Below are 10,919 nucleotides of genomic sequence, written 5' to 3' on the forward strand. Positions count from 1 at the left end.
TATTTTTACGCAGTCCCTAATAGTCTCCGCTAAACCTACAAACATTTCTTTGTAGTCACTGGATAATGGAAGCTGTGGGCTGCCGAGCTATAGCCCAATGGCCATAACTTTTTAGTTTCCAAGGTGAAAACACAAGAACAACTGCACTATCAAGGGCCTATAAACACACTTTCAGCCAGCGTTCCAAATTCAAGCATAGCAACTAGTACGTTCAGAGACGCAAATATTTGCAGGACGCGAGGTCGTGACCTGGCACGTACGGGCGAGAAGCAGAGGACGAGATGCAGGTTGTTTCTCGCACGCGAGATGAAGTAGTCGTAGAGATTCTCCTGCGTCGGCGGCACGCGCGGGCTCTCCTTCTTCATGACGGGAACCAGCTCCTGACATATCTCGTCGATCTCATCTTTAGCGAACAGATTCGACACCTGCGGACGTAGGACACACACGGCGGACACACAGAGGTCAGCTAGCATCGACGCGTTATCAGCGAGAGACGGCTCATGTTTGGCAGTGCGCCAATTTGTGGGAATGTTTATTGAATTGAATTAAACTGAGAGAATACGAAGAAATACTAAGAAAGGGAACTAGACTGATAAAATCTAAGATCTAATAAAAAAATAAAATAAGATCTAAGAATAGACTGATTCTAATTTTTACAGTTTCTTGTTTTACAATGCTAAATGCAGCTCACTACAGTCATAATTATCCTAATATGAAAACTGAAATGCAGACTAAATCATGAGAACTTTTTCAAAATGTTCTTACAATATGCAGTACTTAATTTGTCAGGTGAACAAAACAAATTCCTATACCCACAGGTAAATATCGATTGTAGTAATATTTACTCGAATATGTTTGGACCTGTCAAATTTTGAAGCAGTATTTGTTGGTTATGACAGATAATTGCGGATCAGGGATATAGCGCGGGCTCTGCGTTAACCTGTCATGTATTTACCTCTCCACTGCTGAGCACATTGTTGATGTACTCGAGGAAGCCTTCGTCCTTGATTTCATTGTCGGTGAAGATGAAGGTGATGCCCTTGCCCTCACCACCAGCAACACGATAGAGATACTTCAGGTCATCCATCAGGTTTGTCACATTATACGATCTGCAATCGCGGACGTGACACGGTGACGAACAAATAATGATAACGATTTAGGATAGGATTGAGTGAGAGCGCATAAGAACAAGTGGAATATGAACAAGTGGAATATGAACATACACAGACAGTGAGCCACTTATTCTCCATGCGTGAGAAGGAATTAGTCGCTAATGCACCTCGTCACTACAACACAAGTACCTTGTTAGTGTTATCTGGAAGATCTTGTATCCGGCAATGTAGGAGGCAAGCCGTGTGAGCGATTGCTTGCCAGAACCTCCGACGCCTACTAGCAGAGAATTGCCTCTTGCTGTCCTCAGCACCCTTGATATCTATCCATACACAAACAACATGCTGCACATCGTAATCGAAATTGTAACGTAACACATTTATAACATCTTCTCCGTACGGAATCTTCTACAAAGTGAATCTGCACGCGCCATTGTTAGTGTTTGGAATTTTTGCGTGAACACGTATGTGGTTGTCAATAAGCAGACGTGTGACTCAAATGACTGCGCATTGCTGAAATACACCAGATGTGCTGAAGTATGTCTGCATATCAAGAGTAGATAATAACACAAGAGTGAGACAACCGATTCCCGCATTTTTAACCGATTTTTCTCATCAAAATTTGCCACCAATAAAGAAGCAAGTGTATACGTTCCTCAGCTTATTATGACCACTAATCACTCACCTTCATGGTACTGATATTCGTTTACATATATTTGCTAGCGTATTGCTGTAAATCGTAATCTTGCACGAGCTGAATTCGATAAATTTACCGCTAAAATGGTGACTTGTTGCGAGCTGTTTAGACATTATTAGAAGCTATCGGTGCGCCAATATTTAGCAACGGACGGTTTCCAAATCATGCGTGCCCCGATAGGGGTTTAATGTACTTGATTACCTGCGCGTGCGTAATGTGATACTTACTGCAAACTACTACAGAGAATATTGTTATTATTGTATTATTACTTATGTAAGATATAGTATGTCAATTTCTTGTGTTGCGATCACAATAACTGAGCGCGTCTCGCAGGTTCTTCACGAGATCAAAATTCGAAATTTAGATTGTCTCTCAACCCTATCGGGGCACGAATGATTTGGAAACCGTCCGTTGCTAAATATTAGCGCCCCGATAGCTTCTAAATAATGGCTAAACAGGTCACAACAACAGCGGTAAATCGTGCGAATTCAGCTCGTGCAAGATTACGATTTACAGCAATACGCTAGCAAATATATGTAAACGAATATCAGTACCATGAAGGTGAGTGATTAGTGGTCATAATAAGCTGAGGAACGTATACACTTGCTTCTTTATTGGTGGCAAATTTTGATGAGAAAAAGCGGTTAAAAATGCGGGAATCGGTTGTCTCACTCTTGTGTTATTATCTACTCTTGCTGCATATCTACCTTCATTAGATGATTCATGGCATCATGGAAGAATACCAAGTCCATAGCATTGCCACGCACAGTATCGTTGTACATCTGCATGTACATCTTGAGTTTCTCTTTCAAGAAATTGTAGTCTGGAATCTGGAGAGAGAGTTCAACATGATACGACAAGTACGATACTGCAGAGAGATGATGTGCGGGCACGAGAAAAGAAAGATACATGTTTAACCCTATTCACAGGTCACACACATCTTATTTCTATACAAAACTGTACAAAAATCCACAATATATATAAAAGAGTTGAGCGTGCGCATAACCACCGCGTGTCGTACGATTTCATATATCTTTGGTGCCTCAAGGTCAGCATCTTCTGGCTCTTCCCCCGTAACCTCTGGCGCATCTCTGAGGAAGTCGACGAAGAAGGGTTCCTTCACGATCTGTGACACCAACTCTTCACCTACATTTGTCTTCACTACCTGCCGGATCACCTCTTGGAACCACTTGTTATCGTCTTCGTTCGTGAATCTATAGAAAATAGAGCAGCTCTTAGATGAATTTAAATCCCCTTTAGAAACGGTAATCACGATGATCACGATTGAAATGTTGATTAAATAATTTCCAATTCCAGAATGGCAGCTGAATGGCAGGGGTCATTACACTAGGAACTCATATACCTGTCTGCAATAACACGCGTGCATTCGTGCTGCCAGAGAGACAGCAGCATCTCTTTCGTTGTACACTCGGATCCTTTGATAGTGAGCATGCCCTGCCAAATGCGAGACAGATCTCGCAGATTGAAGATGTAGTGGAACTTGGCTGGTGTGGGCAACATTTTCACCTGGCAAAAAGAAATGGGAAATTTATCATGACTTCAATTCAACATTTTACAATAACATGCAAATAATACCAAGATTGGAGAATTAAAAAAAGGAAGAAAAAAATCACAAATAAAATGATTTTCAATAATAATCTTTTTAATAAAAATTATTTGTTATTTACATTTATAGAACATGCCTGATTACATATTGCGTTGAACTCATACTGTCATAGCTGGGTAACCATTGACCTATCAAAGCACTGACATTTCATTTTGCTAATACATATAGGCACTTTGCCATAAAATACCTTTCCTACAGGCTACTCACCTTTGTCTGTTGCCACAACGTTCTAGTAGCAGGCACAAGATCCTTGCAGAGCTCCACAATGCTTTCATTGAAACGGGTGCTGCAGAAGTATCCACAGCCAATAACACCTGCAGAGACAATTAGAGACAGACCGTCATCATGACTGAGCAGCCGAGTGCACGACTAGTTTTTGTCATCTTTGATGACAAGAACAAAGCCGACGTTGTTCAAAACGCCGTCCTAGTGAGTTAGCCAACACATTTGCAATGCCAGCGAATGCTTGTAAGCCCGAGTTATGCGAGTATCACTATTAACAACACTGAGATCATCAACCTCTAAATTTACATGGGAAAAGCTCAAAAGGTTACCGAAGATTTTATCGATTGAGGCGTTCGACGGCAGTGTGCAATTGAAAATGGTAAACTGTCTCTTGAGGCGCTCCGGAATGTCGTTGCGACCGCCACCAGGGTGGATCATGGCAGCGATGAACTGCATGTCAGCGATGTTCGTGAAGTCACCAGGCTTGTCTAGCGAGTAGAAGCCCTTCATTTCCATGCCTTGCCTCACAATCTCGTTGGTGATCTGTTTGAAAAGAACATTTCTGTCAATCTTGTTCATTAAGCATGCTCTGATAAGGAAATAAGGAATGTTCGTTTCATTGAAATCTTATCTAGGCGATATAAAAATATACAAAACAAACACAACACGTAAACGCCTACACAAATATAGTTAATAAAAGACATTTCCAGGGTATCACACTTGAAAACTGTCATACAATGTTAGATAATAACTGCAATTACTAATCCAGAATCCAGCAACTTTATCTTTGACACCCTCGTCTATTCTAGTTTCCAATATATTGATTCTAACGCACCTGATCTCCCCACTCGTTGATGATTGGCATGTTGATATCATCAACAAATACGGTCATCTTTCTGCCCGCTGGTGGACCGTACGTGTTTCCCATCCGCTTGTCAACGTAACTCTCAATAGTGCGCTATGCATATAGAACAGATTCATGAATAACTATAGGCAATATTAGTTTTAGTGGGGACACCTGGTGCTGCTATCATTATGAACTATCACTTTAACATGAAAATGAGCAACATCTGTGCATAATCTGTGGAATATATCGATATATGGTGTCATTACCTGGAAGAGTGCTGGAGTGGAGGCTGACGAGAAGTTAAAGCTCTTGCCCATATGCTGGTCTGGATCATATCCGGCCATGTATGCCTTAACCATCACTGTTTTAGCTGTTCCTTGCTCGCCTATGAGTAACACAGCCTAAAGGAAAACAGAGCACGTTACAGAAACATTTCCCACATGGCGTCGTGTATAAGAAGAAGCTTAATATGCTTTAAATAATATGTACAGATAAGTTGCGTTTTACCTTAAATTAACGTGCATTAAAGCAGCGTTTTGAATTGTAATTAAAGCTGTTATTAACCTTGTGCTGCTTGGCGATGGTGTCTATGAGGAAGTTGGAGCGCACATTGTCGACGTTAGGCACAAGGATGCTCGAGTACTCTGGAACCACCTCGGATGAGTACTTATACTCCTGCACTCTGTTTGACCAGTGCTCCCAATCGCCTGCAGGGCAATGTAGGAAGACGATTGAAACAGTTGCGATTACACTCTGCGCTTACAGTGAGGCGGTTTTTGTTCGAGCACGTTGGGTACAAACGCAGCGGTATCTCGCTCGTCTACACGTCACTATTCACGTTCTTACCGTCTGCGGCGACGACAAACTCGAATATCGTCTGTCCGCTTCCCTCCGGGATTTCGGGATATGCGAGTTTGCTTGGGTGACTCAGAATGTACTCCTCCATCTTCGATCGATCTTCCAGCTCCAGTAGCGCCCCCAAGCTCCACATGATAGCAAAGATGAAGAGCCTCTCCAAGTGTTTAGCCGACAGATTACCTACCTCCTCTTTGCTTGGAATCAAACCAGTTAGCAGATCAATGCACTGAAACCAAAAACAAAACAAAATGGTAAAGGCCGCCGCACACCTACATCGCTTCATCGCTTCATCGTTTGTAAAATCGGCTCATCGGCTCATCGGCTCATCGGGTCATCGGTTCAAAATCAAACATGTTTGATTCGGAACGATCACCCGATAAAAATAAAATCGTCTACAAATGAACGCGCACACCTACCCGATATCGGCTGATTTCTATCGGGCCGATCAAATCGCGTGAAAAATCGGTTGGTGTGCGGCAACCTTAAGCAATTTCGAACGCATATGTTGGTGAAATGTTAGATTATAATGAAATAGTTTTTCTGGTCTAATAATGGATTAGCTGGTGGGGGAAGACTTAAGTTGTAGCTAGTAATAATCATTTGAGAACGTTGGTGACATTTACCTGTCTGATATAATTGCATTCAAGTACAACCATTTTAGCAAAGAGGCTTTGTTTGACATAAGTGAACATGTCTTGGAATAGCTCATCAAACAGTTGCTTAAGAATCGTTGCTTCAGCTGCTGCGCGTTTGTTCAACCAGGCCTAAAAAATCAACACGTTAATTAAAAATCCTACCATTGAAAGAAACATGATTATAATTTTATGTTTATTTACTGGCACGTTAGTTAATTTGAGAAGACAACAACTGTTATGAAGATGGAAAGAGTAGTTCTCAATATTAACTGTCTGTAGATTGCATTTATCCCCGCTTCAATTACTCGATGCGATAGAACAGTTGGTTTTCGGTGTGCGCGCACCGTATCCAACCACATTACAACCTGAAGTATGGGCTTCCAGTCCAGCGCTGATGAGCTCATGTACACCATGCCGTTACGTGACACGGTGGCTGGGCTGGCATTGTCGATGTTGTGCACCTCAAACAGCACCTTGCAGGTGGGTGACATAGGAATACGATCACCATTAGCCAGTGTCAGCGTCCTGTTGTCGTCCAGCACTGAGTTGAGGTTCTCAATCCAGATAGCATCAACAGGTCCATCCAGTATAATCCAGACATGGTCCGCTGTGAAGGAACAATACCATTCAGTCAATATACCCAGATCTCTGTGACCCCTAACCCTTTAAAGCAGTGTTATTTACATTTTAACACAATTGGTGGCAAAATTCTTAATTATATGTTCTGTGTAGTTGGTCTTGGGTTCAGCCAATATGTAAAAATAATTGCACGTATTAACAATGTAACAAAAATGGTTCCATGGTGTAATGGTTAGCACTCAGGACTTTGAATCCTGCGATCCGAGTTCAAATCTCGGTGGAACCTCAATTTTATATAACGACAAAAAAATACATTAAAATAGACATATATGATTCAATTCAGTTATTCATCATCAATTCATCATCATCATCATATCCGTTTAACGTCCACGTTCCATATGCTAGCAGGTTATTACAAATAAGATCACACAAAATGTTCCATGGTGTAATGGTTAGCACTCAGGACTCTGAATCCTTCGATCCGAGTTCAAATCTCGGTGGAACCTCACATTTTCATAGCAATAAATTGGGTTGAAGTAGAACCATACAATAATGAGATTACTTGGGTGTTTATAAAAAATCTTAGAATCAGGTTTTATGACTTAAATCATATTGTAAAGGTTAGCACACCATTACAAGCATTCAAATCTTGGTGGAACCTAAACATTTAATTGCTACACCAAGTTTTATTACAAATTAAAACAGATATCAATTAAATTATTTAGGGTGTATATAAACGACTTTACCAGAGTTCCATGGTGTAATATGGACTCAAGACTTTGAATCCTGCGATCCGAGTTCAAATCTCAGTGGAAACTCAATTTTGAATAACGAAACTAAAATGTGTTAAAATAGACATTTGGATCATTTAAATAATTTCCAATAATATTAAATAAAAGGTTCCATGGTGTAATGGTTAGCACTCAGGACTCTGAATCCTGCGATCCGAGTTCAAATCTCGGTGGAACCTAAATTTTGAACAGGAACACTAAATTACGTTAAAATTAACACCAGAGTCATTTCAAATAAACTAATTACAAAAGTAATCAACTACAAGGTTCCATGGTGTAATGGTTAGCACTCAGGACTCTGAATCCTGCGATCCGAGTTCAAATCTCGGTGGAACCTAAATTTTTATAGCAACAAATTGGGTTGAGGTGGAAGTATACAATGAGATTACTTATGTGTTTATAAAGAATCTTAGAATAAAGGTCAATGGTTTAAACCATGATGTAAAAGTTAGTACACCGTTAATAGAGTTCAAATCTCGGTGGAACCTAAACATTTTATTGCTACAGATTAAAACAATAACATAGGTTACAATTAGGTTTTGTGACAAATTAAAACGGATATCAATGAGATTATTTAGGGTGTACATAAATGATTTCATCACGGTTCCATGGTGTAATGGTTAGCACTCAGGACTTTGAATCCTGCGATCCGAGTTCAAATCTCGGTGGAACCTCAATTTTGAATAACAAAACTAAAAATAAAAATGTGTTAAAATAGACACTTGTGTCATTTTTAAATAATTACAAATGTAATCAACTATAAGGTTCCATGGTGTAATGGTTAGCACTCAGGACTCTGAATCCTGCGATCCGAGTTCAAATCTCGGTGGAACCTAAATTTTGAACAGGGACACTAAAGCTCATAGGGTCTATGTCCCCCAGGGTACTGCCGGAACGTGCCCTGGTAACTATCTGATATGGTTAGGGTTAGGGAGTAGGCGTAGGCGTAGGTGACATATATGTACCTGAGGTAACTATCTGATATGGTTAGGGTTAGGGAGTAGGCGTAGGCGACTCCCTAGACTAGTTAGTGGAGTAGGCAAGGTACGGTCCGGCATATTAGATAATACCAGCAGAGCATATAAATCACGTTGATTTATATGCCCTGGTACCAGGGTACGTTCCCGTATACCGGACCGTACCCTGGGGGGTATACCGTCTCAGCGACACTAAATCACGGTAAAATTTAGTAGCTGTTTAAAATAAACACAGATATCAATGAGATTACTTGAGTGCTAATGAAGGATATTGAAATCAGTTACATGGTGTCTTGATTAGCCCTCAGAACACTGAATACCGAAATGCAAGTTTAAATCTTGGTCGAATTCGAAACTACATTATTTTTGAATAGCCTAGGAACACTAAAATTTGTTAAAATAGTTATTTGGGTCATTTAAATGATTGCAAATGCAATCATAAACAAGGTTCCATAGTATGGTTAGCACTGAGGATTTTGAACTCTGAGATGAGTTTAAAAAAATTTAATAACAACAAAAACAATATAATTAGGATCAATTGAATATGTAAAATGATACTAAATTAAAATTTTCTGTACTATAATGGTTAGCATTTGGAACGTTTTGGACCAATGTTACTGTCATATTTTTCACATTTCATATGTTAAGAAATGTCATTCATCATGTAACAATTCATTCAATGTTCATCTGACAATCCATTTATCAAGAAATTCCAGATAGGTTTTTCCCATCTGTGACATACTTTTTTTCGTCTTCAAGGTTTTTCTCCACAGCGTAGAAAAGATGCCGTCCGTCCAGTCATTGGTGGCCACGTCGAGTCTTCCAAACATCTGCGGTGCCGTGATGGCCTTGGGGTTCATTCTCATCTCCCTGTGACTGCTGCCGCACTCCGTCATGGATCGCATGAGCGTCTGAATGCAGCAGGATTTGCCTGCTCCGCTAGGACCCAGCGCCATGATGCCGTGACGCACACACTGTGTCTCGTACAGCTGTGGGTCACCGGGAAAACAACTAATTTTTAAAAATCTTGCCGTTACACCCGACGTTCACAGAACGAGCAGATGACGCAGTATATAAATCATCCACAACGCGTAAGAGCACATGCTGTTTAACAACACAAGCATATATGTAAATGCTGGTTAACAACACAAGCATGCAAATGCTCTTCAACAACACAAGCATCCAAGATGTTTGCATTCCTACCCGGTGTATGACACGTCTCCATATGAGGTATGAGTATGAGACAGCACAACATACCTGAACGACTTTTAGATTCCATGACGGATGGTTGACCAGACCCATCTCATCGACCTGATGTTGTATTGCCACCTGAAGGTCATCATAGCTAGCACTATCCAGCTGGATGCCAGGAAACAGATCACTGATCAAGCTGAGGAACAACGGCTCATCCTCATCCACCTAAACGTAATACAAGACATCGGTTATAAGTTCATTGCCTTAAAAAACTCACTTACACATAAAGTTCCGTGACAAAAAGCAAATTGACTGAAAATTGACAAATCATTGTGAAAGTGAGCTATATATGGAAACGAGAGATAACCATGCAGTACAATGGTCCCCACTTTATCAGGCCTCGGATAAGCGGGCACATGTCATTTAAAAAACACTGTTATGTATGCACTCACTGCTGAATCGGAACTACTGCTTAATCAGGATATTTTTATGGTTCTTGACCTAGCTGTCCTGATTAAGGTGGGGCCACCATACAACCAATGCATACACCTCAACTTTGTGAATAATTCAGAAACTCTGTCACACTATACCATAATTTATCTTAATATAGATGCGTATATCACTGAAAACTAGCAATTCATTTAATAATTACCTTAATGAGAGATTCCTGAAAATATTGCCTAATAATATAATAAATTAAAATTGATATACGATGCCAAAAACACGTCACCAGTTTTGAGAGATTCATGTCACGTAGCACTCTCATGACGATGGTAGATTCACTGTCCTCAGGTCTCGCTCTCTTGTTCGATCCCAGAGTACGCAGTACAGACAGGATGTTCCTCAAACCAAAGTCGTAATGCACCTATGTGTACATACACAATATTTACATATAATAGTTCACATGTATATATATATATCAAGAGTGGATAATAGAGAAGAGTATGTCACGGTTTTAACAGCGTTTTGCATAGTTTTGAACTGGTAACTAATCTACCAATATGTGAATAAATATATTCAAACTTTACCTTGTTTTCGTCTATGATTCTCCCTTAATCATATGACACCACCAATTTACCTGAAAATCGTATGTGTTCTTCAAAAAAGTTAGTTGAATACGACACGGTTTCCCACAGTTCTCACGCATGGATGCATCTCTCCGACCGAACTTTGTTATGGGATTAGTGTTCTATTGTCTATGACGGAACTTTGGGGGTCGTATGGGATATTAGGCATCGAATTGTATTCAGCGTGCAGCGTTTCCAGCGTGCTAAAAATAAATGCGGGGCAAAGCGGAACACGGGGCAAAGTGGAATTGACTCAGCAGATCTATGTTGATGGCCCCATCTATCTGTGACTGTTTTCATTAGAAGCTCAGTT

General features: G+C 40.4%; 1 protein-coding gene and 6 non-coding genes across 7 annotated transcripts in view; 6 read left to right on the plus strand and 1 right to left on the minus strand.

Moving 5' to 3' along the window:
* Window positions 1-10,919, minus strand: part of LOC106808396 (dynein heavy chain 8, axonemal-like) — a 58,572-nt gene that overhangs the window by 14,299 nt on the left and 33,354 nt on the right. Inside the window, exons 56-72 of the mRNA XM_014811106.1 lie at window positions 10,270-10,404; window positions 9,603-9,764; window positions 9,088-9,334; window positions 6,364-6,605; window positions 5,987-6,127; window positions 5,352-5,589; window positions 5,070-5,212; window positions 4,772-4,906; window positions 4,494-4,616; window positions 3,988-4,201; window positions 3,641-3,747; window positions 3,170-3,333; window positions 2,828-3,020; window positions 2,514-2,636; window positions 1,302-1,432; window positions 956-1,109; window positions 261-425 (exon numbers count right to left, since the gene is read on the minus strand). Coding sequence (XP_014666592.1) covers window positions 261-425; window positions 956-1,109; window positions 1,302-1,432; window positions 2,514-2,636; window positions 2,828-3,020; window positions 3,170-3,333; window positions 3,641-3,747; window positions 3,988-4,201; window positions 4,494-4,616; window positions 4,772-4,906; window positions 5,070-5,212; window positions 5,352-5,589; window positions 5,987-6,127; window positions 6,364-6,605; window positions 9,088-9,334; window positions 9,603-9,764; window positions 10,270-10,404 — 2,817 coding nt within the window. The remainder of the gene's footprint in view (window positions 1-260; window positions 426-955; window positions 1,110-1,301; window positions 1,433-2,513; window positions 2,637-2,827; window positions 3,021-3,169; window positions 3,334-3,640; window positions 3,748-3,987; window positions 4,202-4,493; window positions 4,617-4,771; window positions 4,907-5,069; window positions 5,213-5,351; window positions 5,590-5,986; window positions 6,128-6,363; window positions 6,606-9,087; window positions 9,335-9,602; window positions 9,765-10,269; window positions 10,405-10,919) is intronic.
* Window positions 6,792-6,863, plus strand: Trnaq-uug. The gene has a single exon. It is a non-coding gene; the product is annotated as a tRNA-Gln (tRNA).
* Window positions 7,012-7,083, plus strand: Trnaq-cug. Its single transcript has one exon. It is a non-coding gene; the product is annotated as a tRNA-Gln (tRNA).
* Trnaq-cug lies at window positions 7,476-7,547 on the plus strand. The gene has a single exon. It is a non-coding gene; the product is annotated as a tRNA-Gln (tRNA).
* On the plus strand, window positions 7,634-7,705 carry Trnaq-cug. The gene has a single exon. It is a non-coding gene; the product is annotated as a tRNA-Gln (tRNA).
* Trnaq-uug lies at window positions 7,971-8,042 on the plus strand. The gene has a single exon. It is a non-coding gene; the product is annotated as a tRNA-Gln (tRNA).
* Window positions 8,132-8,203, plus strand: Trnaq-cug. Its single transcript has one exon. It is a non-coding gene; the product is annotated as a tRNA-Gln (tRNA).

The sequence above is a fragment of the Priapulus caudatus genome, unplaced genomic scaffold (genome assembly GCF_000485595.1).
Source record: "Priapulus caudatus unplaced genomic scaffold, Priapulus_caudatus-5.0.1 Scaffold273, whole genome shotgun sequence".
NCBI classification, from domain to species: domain Eukaryota; kingdom Metazoa; phylum Priapulida; class Priapulimorpha; order Priapulimorphida; family Priapulidae; genus Priapulus; species Priapulus caudatus.